The sequence below is a fragment of the Diadema antillarum genome, unplaced genomic scaffold (assembly GCF_040938485.1).
Source record: "Diadema antillarum isolate AM-2024a unplaced genomic scaffold, OU_Dant_1.0 seq00001533_RagTag, whole genome shotgun sequence".
Lineage (NCBI taxonomy): Eukaryota > Metazoa > Echinodermata > Echinoidea > Diadematoida > Diadematidae > Diadema > Diadema antillarum.
In genome coordinates this window covers 268,268-293,251 of record NW_027272265.1, presented here as the reverse complement: position 1 = coordinate 293,251, position 24,984 = coordinate 268,268, and the positions used below count along the sequence as shown (strand labels likewise).

The 24,984-nt window shown below is 38.2% G+C and overlaps 1 protein-coding gene across 1 annotated transcript in view; it reads left to right on the top strand.

Moving 5' to 3' along the window:
• The window catches only part of LOC139710450 (pseudouridylate synthase 7 homolog), a 140,492-nt gene extending 119,216 nt beyond the window's left edge, over positions 1–21,276 (top strand). Inside the window, exons 10-15 of the mRNA XM_071622367.1 lie at positions 9,311–9,372; positions 11,778–11,935; positions 13,288–13,423; positions 13,845–13,964; positions 14,756–14,825; positions 21,189–21,276. Of these exons, the coding sequence (XP_071478468.1) occupies positions 9,311–9,372; positions 11,778–11,935; positions 13,288–13,423; positions 13,845–13,964; positions 14,756–14,825; positions 21,189–21,252 (610 nt within the window). The 3' untranslated portion in view covers positions 21,253–21,276. The remainder of the gene's footprint in view (positions 1–9,310; positions 9,373–11,777; positions 11,936–13,287; positions 13,424–13,844; positions 13,965–14,755; positions 14,826–21,188) is intronic.
• Positions 21,277–24,984: the final 3,708 nt, after the last annotated feature.

Here is a 24,984-nt window from a genome sequence, read left to right as displayed (position 1 = left end):
CCTGAAGAGATGGGTTTTTTTTTTTTGTTTTTGTTTTCATTTTGTCATCCCCACCCCCTCTTTGTCAACATTTATGCATATATCTATTTATCTGTCTGTCCATTTTTTTCCCCCATCTGCCAAATGATTTACATCAATCTATACTTGTGCTTTAGTCCTTTGTGTCTGATCAGATGAATTTCCATGTGAATGACAGTTGGTTTTCCCCAGCTGTTTCGCAAGATTTTCATGCGCACTGTATCTGCACACAATATGCTACAATATCCATCCTCTTTGCGGACTTTTGATAGCATTCGTTCACCGCTGCTTGTCACTCAACATTGTGTGTGTTGGCTAGATGACTATCAGCGGGCCAAGGCGTTTGACTGTTTTTGTTGGCTGAGTCCTAGGTTTTCTCTTCCTACATGATCTTTGCAGTGGTATCCCCCAGCTTTTCAAACCCCTCACAAACAACATCCAATTTCTTCTAGGTGACAAGTCCCTCTAGTTCCTGTCCCATTATATTTCAAATTTCCACAAAAACTTGGTCTTGCGGATTGCCCCCATTTGTCACAGTAGCTTGTAACAGAATTTGGGTCAAGCAAATGCATCACCTAGCAGAGCGGGGTGAAGGCTTTCTTCCAATACTCTCTTTAAAAAAAAAAGTGACAGCATTCACTCATGAAGGAATGAATTTCAGAAAAAAGTGAATTTAGAGTGAATTGTAGTGAATTTGGAGTGAAATTATGGTTTATCACTTATTTTGGAGTCACTCCAGAATTTTGTGACAATAAAAATTTTCACTCCAAATTCACTCCAATTTCACTCTAAACTCCCTCTGTTTAGTTATTCACTCCTTCAAGAATTAACATTTTCACTTGTTTGTTTGTTTTTGTTTTTGTTTCTTAGAGAGAGTAAATTATCTCAGATTAGTGCCCTCTACTCACTGTGTGACAGAAGTAGTCCAGTAAATTCTCGCTTAGTTCTGAGATTTTTCATTTGTACATAAAAAATCTTTGCAATGGATGAGGGATGTTGTGTAGCTACAGTAGTCCTAGTCCTGTTCATATTCCTATTCATTTTGATGCCTCAATATGAGGCACACAGTTGTTGAGTGAAATATAGCACATTTATGTTTACAAACAGCACCTCTTTTTCTTTTTCTTTTTTGGCCAGCAGGAAGACTCACAAACAGAAATGCAGTCCATACATAAACTAAACAGAATTTGTGCAAAATCAAAACAAAAACGAACTAGTCTGTGTAGACTGATCATTCAGGATAGATTTTTGTGGCATCAGGTATTAAAACCAAAAGGTTATGATTTCAAACCGTACAATTAATGTTGACTGAGCTTTGTTCCTGACTTGCATAGTTGCTAAAATATTTTCTTAGCTGATTGTCAAAGATGTCTAGAAACTAGTTGCTATTGCATGGAGATTATCTACATGTAATCTGTCTATAAACCCCTATTGTGTCACTATGTTGTTCATGTTTGACTGAGGCACATTACTACAACAACAAATCTACAACCAGGTCATGTTTGGGTGAATTACTCAATGCTGATGGAAAAAAAAGGCAAATTAAGCTAAGTACTGTAAAACGAGAAATGTTCGCGTGCATTTTAATTTCGCGAATTTCGCAAGTGCCATGATACGCGAAATTAAAATGCACGCGAAATTTCTTATCTACACTATATGCATTGAACGCAAGAGGCAATTCGCGAAAATTTCTTGCCACGAAAAAGGCCGTCGGCTCCAATTCGCGAAAATTTCGTGCCGCGAATATATCATGTTTTACAGTACCTGGGCTCATGAAACATTAAAGCAGTGTATCTGATTGTATTTTTACATTTTTAAGAGGCTTGTGATGGCAAACTGAATCATAACTAACCCTCAGTGGTGTGAAAATGAGACCTCCTGGTGTAAATGTCAAGGCTTTCTTTTTTTATTTCATATTTGTTTATATTGAACCAGCCATAATTCAGGGATACATTTAAAACAATGGCAAATACACAAAGTTTTAACCCTACTACGTAGGTGTATACGTCATAAGATCTTACCAGGCCGAATGAGGGTCACTCGAACATAGGCTGTTGCTAGGCAACAGATTCCTCCCTCTGTTGGGGGCTCTCCTGGCTTGCCTGGGTAACATGTGATTCACTGCATGATTCACCTCAAATACGCTGGGCTTGAGACAAGGATATGTGTTTGATGGGGGAGGGGGATGGGTAAGGTGGAAGAAGGAGGTACAAAATGTAGGACATGCTCAGATATGTATACCCAAGAAAGCACATGGTGTGCACAGGCATTAATCTTCACATGCATAGCTGTTTATATACAAGTGTACATGTACACACATACACACACAGAGTCATACTCAGACAGGCAATACACACACAACAAGAACAATTGATGATAGAAAGAACTTGTAAGCATGCATATTTTGAAAAAAAAAGGGGGTGGAAAGAGAATGGTTTGACTTGCTATCATGATTGATTTTTGGCTAATATGATGTTGTGCTCTGTCATGCTGTGTTCCTGCATAGAGTCTGTTTTATGGACGTCATCTGGTTTACGTACTAGGGATCTCGTTTGTGCCCTATTGCATGCTCTTTATTCACGTAGAGCCTCTGTTGTCTTCGCGCAACAAAGTGAAAGAAACAAGTATCACATATCACTCCTTTGTCTCGGGTTTCTCCATTGTTATTAACCAAATGTCAACATTTTGACTACGTGTAAGTTCTGACTAATTCACAGCTAGGCACACATGAGTGAAAAAGTGATAATTTGCACCCTCTCTTTCAGTGCCTAGCAGTTACTGAAGTGACTTTTTGACCCTCCATATTATCACTGATGAAATTCTCAAAAATCTTTTCAGGGAAGAGCATAGTCTTGATAATACATTCATTTGTATGTTTGTGACACACAAATCCCCAGCTAACAAGTGAGTCGTATTCATTTTGTAAACCTTGGGTGTAGAGTGAAAGCTATATCATCTGCCTAAGAAATCCCTTGTCCTTGACCAGAAAAAGCTAGCAGATCATTTTGAGGTGGAGTGTTAAAGAAGAAATTCAATATCTATGAATTACACAGATAGTCATTATGTTGTTGTTTTTGGCACAATTCTGATCACATTCGAGATGAGACTAAGAGAACAGTTGTCAAAAGAATAGAAAAAGAAAATTAAACTAAAATGAATGGGAATAATACTACCTGAATGGGGGTCTAGGTCAATTACCCCCTGGGCAATTCTCCATATCGCATATAGCTGTAAAAGAACCAACGTTGGCGGCGCACTAATTTAATCGGCGTATTTTGGAGCGATTTGCAGTCAACCCCACTTCCGGTTGCAGCTATCGCTCCGCGCGCTATTATGCATGCATGCACGCTGCGTGCAGCGGCGCGGCTAGTGTCCCACACACTTATTCATCATGTACAATTTTGCCATAGGCTTCTTGTGTGGAGAACTTACACAAATCTGTATATGTGGGACTGTAATAGAGATCGTCGCGTGCGATGAAAAGATCGTACACATGGGTCAATTTTCAACTATTTTATCTAAGTCAAAATAGTAAAATATGAAGTGAAAACATTCAGATTAGGGATTTCAACATCTCTGAATTCTGTTAAGGGGTATAGTTTCAGTAATGTCGGCCTCATAACTGATCTAAAGAATAGATGAACACGGCACATTCAGTGCAGCAGTTGTAACTGTGTACTCAGCACTAGCAGCAGTGCAATATATGGGCCTCTAGTTCGCCGGGGGCAGCGGGGCAGGTGTAGGGAGCAATAGTACTTGAATTTTTCGCAATCATCCATGATTAATAGCTTTTAGAAAGACACTCGCTGAAAAGGTAAAATTTGCGTGACCGATGATGAGCAGACGCTACCGATGCAAGTGAAACTGTGCGTTGGCGTGCAGTGCATTGCGGTGCAGTGAATTGCGTACGTAACGCGTTTGCGATAACCGGAAGTTAAAGGGGCATAGTCCCGGTTGTGTAGATGGTGCTGTTGATGCTACTGCCGATCACCGTTAGCATTGATACGAAGATTGCTGAAATTGAGCTGTCATCAAGAGTAAAGCGCGTAGGTGTTGCTAAGTAACGTTGCCTTCGTTGTCTTCTCTGCGCATCACGCAGTCTGTAGTAATGCCAGGGTGCGTGCATATGTGCTTCTTATTATGACATCACAAAAGAAATTTGCTAAAGCTGTCATCGCCCTGAGCCGAATCATGAGCCGAACTGTGATCGGACCACTGACACAGTGGATCGGACTTCTTCGGACTCGGGAAAGTGGGCCAAAGCGTAAGCGCCCAAGAGAAGTCGATAGCATAGGTCTCTATAGGAAACTTGCGCCGTGCGCCCACGTACGCATTTGACTAAAACACCGGGACCATGCACCTTTAAGCTGACTGCATAAAAGCCAGGATGTTGATTGCGCAATGCATTCTGGGATGATATTTTGCTATATGCGATATGGAGAATTACCCCAGACCCTTCCCCTGACCCTAACCCTAATCCTAAACCTAATCCAAACCCTAACCCAAACCCTAACCCTAACCCTAACTTTACTCTAACCTTATCACTAACAAGTATTTAGCTTGGGGGTAATTGCCCTGATATGCCTGAATGGCATTTTTGAGTGTGTTTTAATGGTTAGTGTAATGATGATGATGGTGGTGGTGATAGCGATGATGATGACGAGGATGATTGATGATGATGATGTTGATGCTGATGGTGGTGATGGTGGTGATGGTGTTGATGGTGATGATGGCGATGATGGCATTGATGGCGATGATGGCGATGATGGTGATGATTATTGATGATGATAGTGGTGATGATGATTGATGATAGTGATGATGATGATGGCGATGATGGTGATGATGGTGATGATGGTGATGACAGTGATGATGATTATTGATGATGATGATGATGGTGATGATGATGATGGTGGTGGTGATGATGATGATTGATGATGATGATGATGATGGTGATGATCATGACGATGACAGTGATGATGATGATTGATGATGATAATGATGGCAATGATGATGATGATGATGATGGCAATGATGGCAATGATGATGATACCCTCTTCAACCCCCCCCCCCCCACCGTAATTGACTCTCTTTGTGGAATCTCGTATTAAAAGTTTGTTTCAAAGGGCTGATGGAGAGGAGATAGGGTGCAATGAATGTGAACATGGCAGATCTCTCCCTCAAGGAACCATCAACACAGCTCGTTTATTGGTATAGACCTGACAAGAAGCCGGGGGAACAGATTGTGACTGGTTGCATGAGTTGCTCTTGAGTCACTTCCCACCTCAAGGTCCGGGCTTGCCAGAAGTAGTGGCCGTCTCATTTTATCCTTTTCCCAAAGCATCGGCAGAGGACTGCGTGATAGGTGAAGACTGTGTCCTGTAGCTGTGGCGGGGAACTTCTACTTCTGATTTATATATATATCAAATCCTAGGGTTTAGAACCATGACTATACAGGTTACAAGGGAAGAACAAAACAAAAATTAAAACAAACAAACAAAAACTCAAGTCTTTTGATAACTGGGTTATTGCAGGAGCACTTAGAGAGAAAGCAAAACAAAAATTCATGGAGCAATATAATTACTTATTGGAGGACCTGTTAGCATATTGATATAAACCATTCATACCAAGTACATTCCAACATTTTAGCAGACAATATTTTAAATTTTGTGGCTGGAAAGAAGACCTGCTGGAGGGGATTTATGGAACACTGTTATTGCTTAGTGGAGGACTTGTTAGTCTATTGATATGAACCATTAATACATGTACCAATTAGATCCTAAAAGTTTAACAGACAAAAGATTAAATGTTGTGGCTGAAAAGAATACTTGCTGGAGAGATTTTATGGAGCACTGTTACTGCTTATTTGCCTATTTTAGGATCTGTTACTCTATTGATATGAACCATTAATACCAATTAGATCCCAAAGTGTTAACAGATGAAATATGAAATTTTGTGGCTGAAAACCAGACCAGCTGGGGACACGGCCTCTCCTTGAGTAGGGCTTGCCTGCCTAGCTGTTTGAGTTTGTTCAGGTATCATCATTACATGTTAAGCCTTACTAAGTCTTTGAAAAATTATCAAATTATGCTAAGTCAGGTTGCTTGAATACATGCTTGGCACAACATTAATGCTGGATTTTATTTTATTTTATTTATTTATTTTTTTTTTTTTTTGGAGGGGGTCTCTTTTTCACTTCATTTTTTTTTTCAATGATGTACATGTACAAGGTTTTTTCTTCAGTCTCATTTTATAGATTTATCTTTACACTTGCATTTTGAGAGAGAGGGAGAGACAGACAGACAGACAAATTGACAGTGAAATAGAGAGAGATAGAGCTTGTGAGTTGGAGATTACTGATTTTATCATCACATGAGTAGTGATTTTTTGCTTAATGAAATTTGTTAAATCATCCATCGGTGACACAACATTTTAATACTCCTTCGACAATTGCTCCTGTCATAGTTTATCCAAGGACTTATTGGGTTAGGGTTGTGGTAGGGTTAAAGGTTTAGTATTATGTGAGGATTAGGATTAGGGTTAAGGTTATGTTTGTTGGTAGGCTTTATGTTTGGCATTACTAGCATGCAGATATTTCACGGGAGCAATCGTCATAGAGCGATTGTCATGGAACCCATCCATCATGTCAGTGAACATTGTCTGGTTGTGTAGTCGTGGAGTCCTGGGTCTGCCATCGCATATTTCTCCAGTTAAATTTTTCTTGGGGATGAAACGGGAGATAAATTGCCAACAAGTTGGTGGCAGTAGAAATAGTAGTATTATTAGTAATAATAAAAGACATAGTAACATTGAGAAAAGGTATATCATGGACAAATAGACACAACCTGTCATTTTTGAAAGCATCTCTGAAATGTACATATATATATATATATATATATATATTTTTTTTTTTTTTAAATGAATGTATCATTTTGTTTTCTTTACCTTTCATTGCTACTTGTCTCTCACTGGAGCTCCAGGCATGTGTTGTAGTAGATGCTGTGCTCACACTTTACCTGCCACTTACATATTAGTGTCCAAAGCAATACTTTTTGGTATCTGATCAAAGGTCTGTGGATGTATGATAACATAGTGAGGTTGTAACAGACTTTCAGTGTAAAGTATGTCCAACATTGAGCTGATTGGATTTTGGGTCTTGAGGTTTTGGTTTACATAGGGACAGAGTCAGAGTTGAAATTGTCACATGTTTAGAAGCATTTGAAGAAATGTAATTTTGATATTGTTCCATGAAAATCGGTGCCAGGATTAGTGATAATCATCCAAAGACAACTATATATATATCCATTGATTTTGTAATGGCACAAGTCAAATTCTGAAGTATATGTATAGCTATCATGATGGCTGAGGAACACAAGTTTGATTTAAAATCATACTTGGTGTAATGATGCATTTTGAGACTACATCATGATTGTTAATAGAGGGAGCCAGACTTTGTAGTTTGCTTAGAAGTGCAAGAGTGGTTGGATGCTACACATGTAGTAGAAGTGCGTGAACAATAGAGAAAAAAAGGGGGAGGGTGGAGTGGTGGAAAAAGGAAGTTAACACCAATACTCATTTCACAGATCAGGTAAAGTACAGTCTTTGGACAATGAGAAAGTGAGATTAATTGTTCAATGACCTGTTACTGGACACAGATTACTGGCTTTGACCCTAAGCACCTATGGATTTGTTTTTATCCATTAAACTTCATACACCTGTCACTGTGGGCCAAGGGGGATCATTCCTAAGTATTCACCCATTTCTGCAGGTTAAAATATAAACAAGTGGGATTTGGGCTAACATGTGGAAGGTGTATACCGGTGTACATGGTCTTTTGAGTACCATGATTATTGTGGTACTGGTAGTAAATTTGAGCTGTCTCAGCAGAATACTGGACACACCCTGCAGCTATCTTGACACATACACAAGTAATTTCTGTTACCTCAGAGGTGCCTAGCATGCTGCATGAACACATGACGTGCAAACATGGTGAAGTTTATGATTTTGTAGTTTGACATAAATTGCATGCGAAACACCGTTCAGTATCATGCCATATAAGCTGTATGTTCTACTTCAACAAAGTTGTTCGATTGCCTCAATGTGCCTCCCTCTTTTTCTTTTTCTTTCTTTTTGTTGCATTTTTGGCAACTTCCCAGTAGATAATAATGCCAGTCCCAAGACAAAGCTAGTTATAAAAGCTCTCTTTTTTTGTCATCCATCTGAACGCGTGTGTTGTCAAATAGTCCTTGTGACTCACATGCATTTGCGTGTAAAAAGGTTCGTGAGACCTCATGCGGAGAATGCTTTCCCCATGTGAGTGTTTGTCAGAGTGCTGATGCATCCAGTCAAGTCCATATTATTGATATATCAACAATTGTCATTGGTATTTGAAATTGAACCGCTTTGAGAGTTGATTACCAGTTTGGGCTAGGATTAGAGGACCGGTCATGGCCCCGTTTCATAAAACTTGTTATCAATTACAACTGCCACATTTCTGTGACAAATTCACTCCCAGCCAATCAGATGCAAGAGGATTTCAGTAGCTTGTAACAACTATTACTACTTGTCACTGACTACAAGTTTTATGAAATGGGGCCCAGGGATTTAGATTGGTGCTGCTCTTGCAATCCTTGAAGTTCCCTCATGTCTAACATTTCAAACTTTCAATCTTTTGTGGTGAGTGCGAGTTTGAAATTGAAAATAAAGTACTGAAGTATTTTTTTTTTGGGGGGGGGGGAGGAGAGCAGGAGACTTTTATTTCAAAATTCTAGTTTGCGAAGTTTCATCCCTTTTGTGTGTATGTGTGTGTGTATATATGTTTGTGAAATTGTTTATTCTCATCAACATACATGTAACACTTATTTGATCTAGTCTTTGAAGTTCACATGATGCGTACAAATTGATAATCTTACAACTTGTGCATTTTTGTTCTCAAAGAATATATAACATTCCATTTCCTCACTCTTTAAACTTTAAACTCCTAATGCTCAAAACAGGCTAGAAGAAAATAAAAAATCAATGTCTTGATGAAGAAGTATTCATAATTGCCTCTAGAAATTTTAAATCATGGCGGCCAATTGTCCAGAGTGCCACTCGTTATGACATCACTCAGTTGACATTGCACGGAAATAATCATTATCCATTCATCACAATCAAATTTACTCAGTGCCTGCTTGTTGTATCATCAGTCATCATTATTTTCTGTGTATCCCCCTCCTTTCCCCCTCCTCTCTCTCCCCCCTCTTTCCCCCTCCCCCTCCCTCCCCCTCCCCACATATCTACATCACCATCCCAGGGCACTCTTGTTGAGTCAGTGGCAGACGGCTGTTGATCTGATCCTTAAGCCCAGAGAAGAAGGTAAGTCAAGTGCATGTTAAAGAGTCTGAGTCACTAAAGACAACCTACTCCATTGCACTTGTTCCTGCTTGGGGATGGAAGATGCCCATTTGGGAAACGAGGAAACTTTGGGTCCCTACCAACGATGTTATCAATTGCAATTTTGCCTCTGAAAATGTCCATGAAATTTTTAATTTTTTTACAAGAAAATAGCTCCTGTGGCCATGTATGATGTTCAACAAAATCGAAAGGATTCTGTTATTTTTGCTTTAGTTAAAGTTATGCATACAGAGCACTCACAAAGCATCTCTCTCTATATATATATAACAAGCTCTTCTGTTTTAGCATGGAACATTCATTAGGCAAGCTTATCTAGAGCTATAGTTCCTGACTCGGAATAGAGCAGGCTTTTGTACATGGAGCACTAGAGTCTTGTGTTACTTAGACTCATAAAAGCAGCAGTGCTGTCAATTGTTGTAATTGTCACAGTAATATCTTTTGAAGTATTTATACCCATATCTCCCTGGCCAATTCATTCATTCATTCATTCATTTATTTTTCATTTCCAACAAAAACATATAAATATATTACAAAAATTGAATACAGTGCATAAATTTCATCATACAAAGTAAAGGATAAATTTACAGAAAACTTGTAGGTATAGGAAAATGTTGGAAATGGGGAGGAATGCTAAAAAGCTGAGCTTGTAGGCTGCATTCCCCCCCATAATACAAGAAATTATATGATCGATAGACTGATAAGCATTGAAAATGGATGAAACAAAGAAACTAAGACAAAAAGACCTATAACCTAACTTATCCGAAACAAAAACCCTGAACAAATCCCTACACTACACTAAGTCGCTGTCATGCCGGAAAAGAGAGGAGAGAAACAAAATAGTATGTGTGTGTGTGTGTGTGTGTGTGTGTGTGTGTGTGTGTGTATGAGAGAGAGGGGGGGGGGGAGAAAGCAGCTTAATGCGTGGTGTGAAGATAAGAGACAAAAAAAAAATAGAAGGACACGAGAGGTAGTGGATGGATGGAGCCGCTTAGCTGTAATTCCAATAGAATATAAGGTTGGATTTTACACTTCTTTGCAACCAATAAAGAATCAACAATTCTTATAACTGTTCAAAATATTTTTCTTCAGATTACTCTTAAAGGAACTTAAACTTGGAGATGTCCTCAAACTGTTAGAAAGGTTGTTCCAATATTTAGGTCCAGCAAATGTAAATATAGAATGTGTAAACATTGTTCTAGTTAAAGGCAGATGGAATTCATCTGAGTGACGAGTTGGATATTTATGGAACGAGCGGTTTCTCGCAAACATGCTTGTGAAGACAGACGGCAACAAATTATTAGAAAGTTTATACATAAATTGGCCAAGACAATAATAATAAATATCAGTTATCTTTAAAATTTTGTTGATTGATTTAGCAATGCACACCTGGTACCAATAGTTGATTCAAGAGGAGATAGTGATAGTGGATATAGAAATCTGGTGGTCTTGCTGGGATGATGATTATGATGATGATGTTGAGAACTGATGCAATGATAAGGAAGATGATGAGTGTGATGATGACAGTGATGATACCAAGGAAGACTCAAGATTTTGCAGGAGTATCTGGTGATTCTGTTGATGATGATGTTTTGTATGTGATGAAGATACTGATGAAAGTGGTGGTATTGATCATGGTGATGATGATGATAATGATAATGATGATAATTTTTGATCATGATCAAAATCAAGCTTTGCAATGAAAGTTGCAGTATTAACCTATTGAGGACGAGTCCCGAGTGTACTCGGGCAAGTGTCTATGGGAAATGCGTGTTGTATCAATATCAAACCATCCTCAATGGGTTAAAGCTGGTTTGTATGATATATTGATATGAGGTAACAGCGATGATTATGATGATGATTTGATGGCATATAAAATCCCAGTTTGTGTGGATTGTACTGTCAAGACAATGATGTAATAATGATTATACTTTGATAGCGATGGAAATTGGTGGTGGAGATGATGATGCTGAAAGATTGAATACCTTGCTGAGCATATCCAATGTTTTCTGTGTATTTTGATGCATACATGTATGTGGATGGTATTAAAATAGTTATCCTAAAGAGGATTTTTCCTTTTTTGTTACTTTCTTCAATTTTTTTTAGAAGAGAGACAGGAGATGGAGGATAGCATAGACTTCAGTATTAAATTGAAAAATATTTTCTTTATGGAAATATGTAGTCGGAGAAAGATGGAGAAAGACAGATAGGGTCAAGACAGTTAGATGCAGTATTGTGAGGCATTCATTCGATTTATCTGACATGAAGGAATGCATGTTTGATTCTGAACAAGGGAATTTTGACATGCTTGTTCCTCAAAAGTTGTTAGATCAAGTAACATGTGATTGTCCATTCTTGATTGTTTGCAGACCAGGAGGATGAGGGGTGGAGATGCCACTGGATGGAAACGAGGGATGCCCAAGCCACCCTAGTGATGCTCCCTAACCACCGGAGGAGATCGGTGGAGCAGCAGCTGCTGAGAGGGCTGCTCAAGTCCAAGAATGACTACTTGGCTGCCTTCTCTTCGGTGAGTACAGGGCCCCATTTCATAAAAGGTTGATATGAGAACAACTCTTGCTGGAACGGCAATTGTCATGGCAACGACAGGAATCCAGTTTCCTGATTGGCTGTTGCTATGGGAAGTTGTCATTCCAGCAAGAGTTGCCATCCTAACATCTTTTATGAAATGGGGCCCTGGTGTCATCCTTTTGATGCAGTGTATGGACTCCCACCAGTTCTGTACCTTGTGGTATCTTTGCTTGTTTCATGGTGCCTGCATGTGTCATTCTAGAAGGATCTACTTAAATGCATTAGGCTTCAAAACTCTGCTTAAACCAATAATATAGAGTACCAAAGTGATGATGTCACAGTCTTTTGTTTTAGCTTGGGTTTGAACCAGGTGCGAGCATGGTTAGCAGCAATAATGTTAACAGGTATTTGGACTGAGTGAGGTTGTTCAGAACCAATTTCCATGGTGATAAATGGCTATAATATAATTACACTTTGATACTCCATTGTGCTATTTACCGGTAACACCTTGCTTTACACCACATTCCAGTTTTACTCTTCCAGTATATCTGTTTCACATTCATATGCACATCTCCCAGGTTTGTGCTCCAGTCACCCTCTTCTAGCTTCTCCCTTTCTCATCAAATGATTCTGTTGCCAATTTGAGATCTCATATTCTTTGTTTTTTGCTGTTTGTCTTTCATATATGCCTTTTATTAATGATTGATATGATAAGAGTTGGCCAAATAACTAGATCTGGTTTGATCAAAATTAGGGAAATAATCTAGAAGATGGAGAAAATATGAACAAATTTGGCTTAATGACAGAAAGATTATGACTACTTTTCAATTATCTGACATGGCTTCCCATTTTTTGTTGTGCTTCTCAGTTTCTTTGTATATCTTGTCCAAATATATCTACTTTCCAAAAGATTTGAAAGTGCACATCCATGCCATACTCAAGTTGTCTTTCAAATACTGTAGAAGTAAATTTGCATTGACAGAATGTCAGAAATTGAATAGAAGTCAGATGTAAAAAAAAAGAATAATAATAATAAGAAGAAAGTGATGGAATATTAGAGTCTTACTGAAGTGTATGCCAGTTTACAGTTACAAGGAAGGAGTGTAAGTGGTTTTGGTTGGGAGAAGGACTGCAGTGCTTGTTCGTAGAGCAGGGATTCAGCAAGCTATCCCTTTCTCACTTCTAACACTAGATGGCAGCAAACGGGCTGTCAAAATACTCACCAGTTGTAGCTAATTTTGTGTGTGTGTATGTGTGTGTGCATTTGCTTCTTTCTTCTTTTTTTTTGGTCCTGTTCTTGAAAAGACTTGCAAAGAATCAAACAGTGCATGCATATTTCTCTGTCAAAAGATTCCTCGCAACACCAGGCTGATCTATGTGCACAGCTACCAGAGCTACATCTGGAACCAGATCACCTCCCGAAGGTTGAAGCAGTACGGCATGTCTCCGGTGGTTGGCGACCTTGCCTCCAAGGCCAGTATGGAAGGTGAGACTGTCTTTAGTAGGTGCATTTACATTTACAATAAAATACTGCATTATTTTTGCACAGAGATTCATAATGTGAAGTCATCTACACTGCAAAATGCACCACAAAACATTCGTCGCTGGGGCAACAAGACCTCATATCTAAAGTTGTACAAAATGTTAAATGTTCAATATACAAGTGTACATGTGTGACTGCTATTAAACAACCATGCTTATGTGATAGAGCAAGCATTCATGTCTGAACTTATTCATGTATTGCTCAGAATTATTTTTTATGTGCTGTATCTAACCCACTACAATTCTCTTTCTCTCGCTTTCTCTCTTTCTCTTTCTCTTTCTCTGACAATCTGTATTTCCATCTCTCTGTGTGTCTTTGTTTGTCTGTCTGTCTGTCTATCTATCTATCTCTCTCTCCAATCTAGATGAAGATAGTGAAGTGCCGGTAGTGGAGTATGTCACAGAGGAGAATATTGGTCAGTTCACCATCTTTGATGTAATCCTGCCACTGCCGGGTTACAGTGTGAAGTACCCCCTCCATGAAGGTGAGCTCATCATACTGTACCATTTCATGCCCTGTCTGTCACATCTTTAGGATGTGTCATTGTCTTGGATCTGGTGTTAATGGTCTCAATCAATTACTACCTGTAGAGGTATCACTTGTTTTGCAGTCTCTTCCATCCCCAGTCCAATAATTTCTATCAAATTTGTCAAGAATTATGCAATTATATGGTAATTTTGTTAGAATGGGCTGTATCTGGAAAAGTTTTCCATTAGGTTTTTATAAGTGGGATTTGGATACATTTTTTGCATATTTTAACATTTCTTAATTCTTCAATGCTGTGGACATTTCCCATTACAGCTAGAAAGAAGGATGTACATTAACTACTGGGCAAATATCCCAAAGTCAAGGTGACATGCATCTGATACATGTATGTTGCTAAAATACCAAAGGAGATCTTATCGTCATTATCATTTTTATCTCTCCAACCACAGTCAATTCCAGCGTTAACCCTCCCCCCCCCCCCACACACACACACACACATGTACACACACATCCCACAACTTTTCAGGTAGTGATTGCTACATCAAAGACTACAAACAGTGCACATGTATGTTTGTCTTTTTGCTTTATTTATATGTCATATCTAATTTTACATATTGTCTTCAGGAACAGCATCTCTGTGAAAGAGAAGGGAAAAGCCTTGTTTTAGTGATCCTAAATCCTACAAGATATTATTCACATTTACAGTACATGTAATCATCCTGATGTGTAAAGTGGTAAATGGTGATTTGGAGCTGATTGTGCTACCCTTGATGTATTCCTTTCTTCCAGCTGCTGAGTGGTATAGAGAAAAACTGGCACAGGACGGTCTGACCAATGAAATGCTGAAGCATCCAGTTAGGTGAGGCACAAATCCTCATAAAAGCTGTAATACCGTATGTCACCCCCAAAATTACAACGGTACCTTCTGCAATGATAACTTTAAGAGTAGTGAATCAATCCAAATACAATTTCAGGGTATGAAACTATAACTCATTGCCCACATCTTACAGAAAATACCATTCAATCTAGAGCATGTCAGGAATCTCTTCACTCCAAGTTCTGTCTGTTGTGTTCACACATTAATATGCAGTTCCAAGAGCATCCATTGCAAGTGCTTAACTTGGAAGAATCAGTCATGACATGCTTTACAACAATCCACATTTCTCTGTGACCGCCTAACCAAATTGAATGGGGTATTCTGCAAAATAGAGCTAAGATGTTGTATTTTAGGACCCTGAAGTAGCATTTAGATGGTTTAATCAGATTGGGTGTTATCAATGTGAAAATCTGATTGTAATTTATTTGGGGATGTACTGTATATATTTTGCATTATTTCATGCTTCAGTTTTGTCTGTGATATCCTTTTCACCCTAATGGAGACCTCTGCATGATTTTCAGACTTTTGCGTTTGAACATTAGAAATTGGTTATACTTGGTGCAGATTTTCAGAATTCATAGTGATTGGAATAAGGAATAAGAATGTTTTTCAAAATTCTTAACAAATCACCATGAACAAGGATGATGACATAGCAGCTTCACATATGCATGATTGGGTGCTCATGGAAGTGGAACAGAAGAAAAAGGCATACATAATTTCTACACATGTGAACTTGTTGAGCAAGTGGTAGGCCTATATTGTTATTGAATTGCACCGTTACATTATGTACATTGTACAAAATTAATGTACATTGTACATGACTGGAATATGTGAACCTCTTTATGTCATCACCCTGGTTCAGTGTAATATCTTTTGGGTTTTTCAGAGTATTGGTTTGTTTGCTCAAGGACCACAATAAATTCCACAAATGTACACAAGGCACTCTCAATCCATGAACTGCGTAATGTAAAAATATATAGGTCATCTGCAATGTCCCTTTAATGATGTGATACACTAGGAAAAAAAGAAAATGTGTGTGTTTGTACTTGCATGAATGATAATGTGCATGAATGCTTATGTCTGTGTACCTACAGTATCTCAATCTCTAAGTAACTTGAGAATGACATACTGAATTGAAAACACAGCCTCTGACACTTGTAGAAAATACAAATTTTATCAAAATTTGCCCCTTTGGCACCACTGGAAGTCAATAAGAAAGGACACAATGATACTATTCCGATCATATATATTTATTCAAAGATATGAAAGAATACATGTGATACAATATGGTTTTCACACACAGTATTGCATATTAACCCTAAAAGGGCCGGGGGGTGCGGAATCCGCCCCCCCCCCCTTGACGTTTCGCGCTATAATTGTGTAACTTTCTTCATTCAAGTCTCGCGCAACTTTTGAGACCAAATTTGCAACGTCCGCACATACTTTTGCGAAGCCACGCCCATTTTTGTAACGGAATGTCGCCCCAAAACGGGCACAATTTTGTGGTTTTGTGTACATTTCCTATGGAAAACAGTGCTCTGTCATGAAAGTCATAAAAACCTGATTATTTTTACAATTAATCACTTTCATTGATTACTTTTGTGCTAATTATGGTAGAAAAGTGGTCAGTGACAATTTCCAATGAAAAAACAAAGAAAAAACAAAAGTTGAAAAACAAGGAAATACATAAGAAATTCTGAAAACAATAAAATACATAAGAATTGAAATGAGTTTTGGAAGTTTTTGTGATGTACAATGTTGAATATGCTGAAACAGATTTGCAGATCAAAAATTAGACTCGCATTGCTTTTAATTAGGCTAAAATATCATCTTGAGCTTAATTTGCATAATTAATTAATTAAAATTAGAAATTGATTGTTTCAAAAAATCTTATGACACAATCTTGTAGATTATGACGCGGGTCTCACACATGCAAAATTTCATCGCGATCGCACCACCGATGGCCGAGATCTCCGGGGGGGGCGGAATCCATCCCCCCCGGTCTGAGCATAGCCAAAAAAGCCCGGCCCCTTTAGGGTTAATCTTGTATAGTTGGAGATTAATTCTATGATACTTCAGTACTTTCCGTACCACCACATGTGAAAGGCAAGATTAAATTCTAACTTCTTTAGGTTTCGAAGAGATGCCTGAATGTATAGTTGTATGGTTATATATTTTACTTTTTATACTCATGCATGCCTGTTTAATCCTAGCATTTTCATCAGATATGCTACAGATTTATATAAATTGCAAAGTCAGAACTACATAGTATGTATACCAAAATATTAGCATTTGTTCTTTTTTGCTACAGTTGAAGCATTTTTTGTCACAAGAAATTAATCTACTTCTTACACATGCCACTACATGATGACAATATACCTTAATTCATTGTGCATTGGTAAAATTTACCTCTTGAATATAGCGTACATGACTACTAATTTCATAATTTACATGCGAATAAACGTATGTCCCTGTTTGATGGTAGTTTAATTTTTACTGTCTGCTTGCATGCTGTTAGTGTTACTCCATCACACACTCTGTAGGCAATATAAGCATGGAATAAAGTTTTACATAAATGTCAGACTATGGATTCTTAACCCGTTGAGGACGAGTCCTGAGTATACTTGGGCAGGGATCTTTGGAAAATGCATGTTGTAGCAAAATCATCCCATCCTCAATGGGTTAAAGGCACATGGACCCAGGATTCAAGAGGATTATTGGATAGCGTGATGATCACAGCCATTTTCATTATGGGAGCATATTACATGTACTCTCTTTTATATAAAAAGTTTCAAATTCATTATATTCATGATTTCCTGTATGTAGCATACAGTAATTATGGCACTTGCATTTTGGACTGGACCTGATATTTCAATCATTTTCTACATACTCAGGGTATGACTTGGTTTATTCAAATGTTCAAAACATGGCAGATGGATGAACTGCAGTGGTTTCACACAACAGCCCCCTCTTGAGTCCTGGATCTGTTTTCCTTTAACCACTCCACAGGGAGAAAGGGGGCAAATGCTAGTCTTAGCTCCATACCACTGCATGGTATGAAACAAAAGATCATGTCTCAAGTACTCTGGACTGCTGGTAGGGTTTACCTTGCTGTGTTTTGACAGCATATGACCTTTTGAATATGACCAAAGATATATCAAATGCTTTGATAGTCAAGTCATGACTGTTCCTAGAGGCTAATGGGGATCTCACAGTCACACCTCTCACAGTAGTCAAGGTTTTCTCTTCTGTTGCATGTTTTGAAGCATAATGTAAACACGCAGGATGTATGAAAGTAAGCTAGTAAACCACAAAGCTACAACAGTGCTCGTGTTAAACTAGCAATTCTTCTTTCCCTCCATTTTCAGGATGGTCTTTGGCAGTTTAAGCGATTGATCGACAAACTAGACAAAAGCACTGCACATAACATCTTGCTGCTAGGGGTAGAAGAATGGTACTGAAAAATGATCATATTCACAACCATTTGACGAATAATTTTGTTATCTATATATTATCATCATATATATTATGTACATTTCTACAATTTCAGCATGTGTTATAAAGCTGTGCACATGCACCCAAGTTGTGTGTAAGTACTCTGGGTTGCGTGAAGGTGCCATAGGTTCTGCGCAAAATTGTGTGAAGTTATGCACAACTCGGGGCAGTCACATAAAAATCTGAGTTGTGCATGTAAGTGCCACAAGTTGTACATAACTTCACACAAGATCTTAATGCTGCATTTAAGATCCAATGTTGTGCGCAAAGTTGTGCGAAGGTGTTTCATAGCAACAGCAATCCAAAATGACTGCAGGGGTGAGGAGGGTAGTTTTACCTAGAGAGGACCCAATGGAGGGACTATAAAATAATGACACAAAAACTAGAAAAGCCTATTGGGACATGTATACACCACGAGGGAAAGAGTGGCTGGTTCACCTACTATCTGGTGATTTACAACATGATACAAGGTGGAGCAAACCATTATCAGCGCTCTTACAGATCTGCACATATAAGGCAATTGCATGTAGTGTATTGATACAGCCACACATTTACAAGTGGGCTGTATGCTTTGCGCAGTAAGGGCCTACCGGTTACATATGCGGCCACACACATTGGCAACAGTGGCTGGTATTATTACATATTATGCACACACTGAAGGTCTGAAGCAGGACAAGAAGTTATAAACATTTTTTTTTTTTTTAAAGCAATGCATCCCAACTCAGTCATTGACTAAAAGTTGGCTGTAAAGAGTCATGGCAGTGCGTTGTATAGCAAAGTTGCTGCTACATTTTGGTCATGAAGGAACTGCGCTCAATTCAATATCTTACATGTCTATTCTAAGGCTACTTTAATCATTATACATTCATGATTAAATTACAGAGTTTCTGCTGATTTATATATACACAGGTAACTACTCGTACATTAAACAGCACATACAAATCTGTTTTGTATTCCAATCTCATACATGTACTGTATGAGCTTCTATCAGTTTTAAAAATGTATTTGGTTTTAATAAAAAGTAAGAAGAGAAGATGAAGATATTCATTAAATTAGTCTGTAACGGCTGCATTGAATCTCCTCACTCTGCATCAATGACTGAGATTTGCAATCAGAAGTCTCCTGTGTGGGGATTTGGTTATTCCTGTATTGTGATATTCTGTGAAGGTCTCATGCGAGTCAATTTGTGCAAGAGGCCCGTGCAATGTTAGGTCTTTTTAATACCATACATGGAGGGGCTGCAGGAGAAGCAGTATTTCATAATTATTGCATCAGTTCATGAGAATGTTGTTGATATAAAAAGACATCATAATCATCATGCAGAGTGGATACACTGATAACGACAAAGGCTACAAAACAAACCATATCATCATTTTTTTACGACATAGAAAATGACATGGTAACAAAAAACCCTACAAAGAAATTACTGTTTCTATGAAAATGCAAAATGCAGAGAATATTAATGGTTCAAAATGCATTGCACTATTGAGTTGCAAGTGTAATGTTCTACACAAGAATTGCACTGAAAATGCAATACTTTTTAGAAGAGAAAGGTGTTGTCATAACAATATCATATTGTTCTACATCACCACTTTTTAGTTTGATGCTATTCAGCTCTTATCCATGAAATATATTTACCACCGTTATTATACAAATGATGCACAGGATAGAGTGCATTAGTGCCCCTCGTGCATGTCGCACCATTGTCAATACTCTCGAGTGCACCGCACCTTCACTAACGCCACGAAATAATTCTGTGCATCATTTGTTTTATAAAATCGGTCGAAAACTAACAGCATTTTTCACGTACCTTTGTGGGTCAATACCAGTCAGCTACATGTACATGTAGCACTCGCTCAAAAGTCAAGATGTACATGTCCGAAGATGTTCGTCCCAAACATTTACGCACGTCGCACTCGGAAATCCCGCACATAAGTACTGTACGTACGTATAAGAGTATACGTACGCCACATGTTATGCACAAGAAAGGCCGGCTGGCAGCCCAAACTAGAAGTTGTTTACAGGATTGACAGTGCATATAGTAGCGTGTGACGCACTTGTAACAACTGATTGAGTGCGCACTGCTAGTGTAAACATTGTGATCGACGTCAGGCCGTGCATGTTAGTAAGAAATTAATACACGCACATGTGACTCATTTCAGCGCTTCCAATTGGCTACATTCTTGAACCCATTTTATAAAATAGAATAGCAATAGCACACAACCAATCCCAGGGAGATTGTGCTTATTGTATAGCAAAAAATGTACCAATATGTGTATACGCTGTAGTTTGTGGGACTTCACAACAGGGTGACCATCTGCTCCTACTTCTACATGCACAAAAGTTTGTAATTACTTTTTTTGTTTCCTTCGGGCATCATTTCATGTCGGCATATGTTTGCCAGGGAAATCGATTGGAAAGGTATTGTGAATGGTTTTAGAGTTATATATTTCCTGGATTTGGTGTGGGTGGCTTGCAAGAGTGTATACCAGCCACTGTTCAAGAAGGAGGTCCACTTGAAACCAAAGAAAATCTCATTTCACGACCCCTCACAATAACAAAGGGGTCGCTGTATTTCTATCCATTGTGCACCTGCAGTGGGTGTACTGACTATGTCACCTCAACTACAATTCTCTCAGTTAGTAGGGAGAGAGATTGTGAAAAATGTATAGGGTGTTGTAACCGTTTGAGTTTATTTACATGGCTTTCCTTAAATCCAACTCCAAGTCCATAAAATGGCAGACCTTTGGTGAAACATGGGGTTACAATATGAATGAAAAGATTTCCATAACTAATCTTTTTATTCTGTTTTGTTCATTTAAGTCTCTTTTGTTCATTTCATCTCTGCAGAGATCTGTCCCTGACCGGAGCATACCGCAAGTGTGTTGTGAAGCCAAAAAACGTAGACTGGTGAGCATAATTTCATCTACATTATTTTTGCATTTTCTCTGTCAACCTATCGTACTGATGCCTTGAAGTAGAATTTCAAGCATTGCTGAATTTGTGGAGAAATTTGCTTGAGATATGGAAACGCTAGGTATTGTGACTTGCTATTGGTTGTAGAACGTGGGGTGTGGTTGTGCTGGTGTTGCCAACCTCAGATGGGCGCATAAAACGTGAAAACTGGAGAAGCAAACACTGGGAAAAGGTATGTAGGATCTTTTGTGAGCCTCCAAAGATCCATCATAATAGAAGTCATCACAGTTTCTTTTGACACTGTATGATGGCAGTGAAAGGATTGTCCTTGAGAAAGCAATTCAATACTGTTTGTACATGCAAGTTATCAGTGGACTGGCAGCCTTATTAAATCTGCACAGGAGGACAAGGCAGTGAGTGTGTATTGCCATGCATATGAGCAGGACCACTGATGCCAGCAAGGGACTTGAACCAGGGACCTTGCGATCAAAAGTCCTTTGTGTCATCCACAGAGCCACACCAGCTCCTCTGTTAACCTGCTAGTGCTGTCTTTAGACAGGAGAACCTCTTCTTTTTGTTAGTATCCATTCAATTTGAAATGAAGCACAGTAGTATGATAAGGCCTACATATCTTTTGTGGTCTCAGTCAGCAAAAAAAAGAAGAAAAAAAAAGAGATATGAACAAAACACAACTTTGCTTGGGTAAAATTTTACATGTCGTCGGTTGAGAATGATAAGGGCGTTAAGTTGCCACTAAACCCATAGTGTTCGAGACAACTTAACGCCCTTCTCATTCTCAACAGACGATGTGTATTACGTGCAAATCAGTTTGATGATATGTACTTAAGTGACCCCTAATGCTGAGATATTGCCGATTTCTTCAACCAATGCATAGACCGCACTCTGGATCATGGTCAATAAAAAGCTCTATCTGAAGTTTTCATTATCTTTATATCCAGATTTGGATATGATATCCATTAAAAAAAATTAATACAGAAGGAACAAAATAACACATTTTAACATTTCTCAGACCTTTGTGCTTAATGTAGCGCAAACAAACAGACGAAACAAAACAAAACAAAACAAGCAAAACTTTCTCTGGTATGAAGATTCCTGCTGTATAGAAAATTACAGGTGCAGGTCTTGTACTTTCTGGATCAATGACAACCAAAGTGTGTGGAGGGCAGTATGCCATATTTTCAAGTGCCTCATAATAACATGTGTGTACTATGTAATTATAGTTCAACTGTAATTGAATAGTAGACCCTAACAAATATACTTTGCCTTGGGAGTTTCAGGTTAAAACTATGGGCAGAGGTGAATTAAAGATAGGTTGCCTGAAGGTTTGCATGGTGAAATAAATGCTTGCATGACAATGTTTCCAAAATTTAAATTTTCATTAGGAAGTTAAAATATCATTGACGACAAAAATCTGCATGCCTTAGATTTAAGTTAATCTTAGAAATTAAAGACTGATGTAAATTCTCTATGAAGCACCCTCGTGGTCTGGTACACATGTAGGGGCAGAAGCTCAGTAGTCTAGTGGGTGACACCTGTCTGGTAATCGGGAGATCATTGGTTCGATTTCAACCTGAGTATGTATGCCCCTGATTTTTGTTATCATGGCTGCTACTAAAACACTGAATAATCTGTGCTTATTTACAGCTGTAATTCAGTTGCAAAGTTACATTTGTTTTCTTTGAGATGTTATGGTTAACTGAGAGGGCATTACAGTTATACGTATGCTAGACGATCAGCCCATTCAGAACAAATCTCAGAAAATACCAGTAATACCTTGACATGCATTTCTATTCAATACTATTTTACATCAGCTCCAAGATGTAATCATTGTCATCATCATCATCACATCAGCTCTGAGATGATTTTTTTAAAAAAATTTTAATGGAGGGAGAGGGGATTGTGTGGAGTGATATCTTTGCTACATAAGTGAGATATCTCCCCAGGATATGATTGCTCTGTTCACAAGCCCACTTGTAGATCCCCTTCCCCCTTGCAGAACTCACTTGATTCCTAATTCTTACTACTGGTGATTTGCAGTGCTGCACACTGGCACTGGTCCGACAGTCCCTGTCCAATAAAAGTCACTGTCGGACTAGAAACTTTTCCAGGAATAGACCAGTAAAAAATTGAAAAACTTGGAACCTACTGGTCTGGCAGAGAGGTTGGACCAGCAGAAAAAAAAAATATGGGTTAGAATGCAGCCCTGTGATTTGTGACTTTTTGTTTTTCACATTAAGAGATTACTAACCACTGCTCATCAGTTGCAATGCTTCCTCATCACTGGGAAGGAGAAACTTTGCCAAGTTGATCCAGTGTGGGGTTGTGAAGTCAGTCCCACAAAAGTTGAATTCCTTGAGATGGCTGATCTGATGAGGAATGCCTGTGTCCTCCAGGAGTAAGATGAATGAACTACTTTCATCAAAAACAAACTTTCAAATCACCAATTAAGCTCGTACATTTCGGTTAAAAAGGTGTGACTCTGCAAATGAGCAAGTCTTGGCGGAGAGTCATACGTCATCGATGCACAACTCTTTCCAGCGGTGTTCTGCTCGTCATCCCTAGTTATTTATAAATACATGTTTACTATTTATTTCTATATTAATTGTATATATAAATAAGCTTGAAATATTTTGTTTGAAATAATAAAACCACATATTGTCACATTTTATGAAAAAATCAGATATGATAATTTTGAACACTTAAATTGGTTTTCTGAGGCACGGCTGTCAACTTGAGAGTAGGGCATCAATGACGTTGCACCTTTTGGCAGGCTCTTACACGATCGCTTGCAGGAATTATTCTTTTAAAATCGCGTACTGAGACAATTTTTGATGTCCACGCGTATAAATTGGTGAAAGGTTATATTTTTTACTCTTCTTAATTATCAGTACAGTGAAAATCTCAGGACTGCTTCCCTTTAAAACATTTTAGCACTCAAAAATTTGTAATTTGTAAATTTGTTTTTGTAAAATTTTACATGTGTATTACATGCAAATCAGTTTGATGATATGTACTTAAGTGACCCCTAATGCTGAGATATTGCCGATTTCTTCAATCAATGCACAAACCACACTCTGGATCAGGGAGAGTAAAAAGCTCTATCTAAAGTTTTCATTATCTTTATATCCAGATTTGGATCTGATATCCATTTTAAAAAAAAATTGAATACAGAAGGAACAAAATAACACATCCTAGCATTTCTTAGACCTTTGCACTTAATGTAGCACAAACAAACAAAACAAAACAAAACAAGCAAAACTTTCTCTGGTATGAAGATTCCTGCTCTATAGAAAGTTATAGGTGTTGGTATTGTACTTTCTGGATCAATGAAACCAAAGTGTATGGAGGGCAGTATGCCATCATTTCAAGTGCATCATAATAACATGTGTGTACTATATAATTATAGTTTAACTATAATTGAATAGTAGGCCCTATACAAATATACTTTGCTTTGAGAGTTTCTGGCTAAAACTATGGGCAGAGGTGAATTAGAAATATGTTGCCTGAAGGTTTGCATGGTCTTTATGGTGAAGTAAATGCTTGCATGAAAATGTTTCCAAAATTTAAATTTTCATTAGGAAGTTAAAATATCATTGAAGACAAAAATCGGCATGCCTTAGATTTAAGTCAATCTTGGAAATTAAAGACTGATGTAAATTCTCTATGAAGCACCCTTGGGGTCTGGTACACATGTATGGGGCAGAAGCTC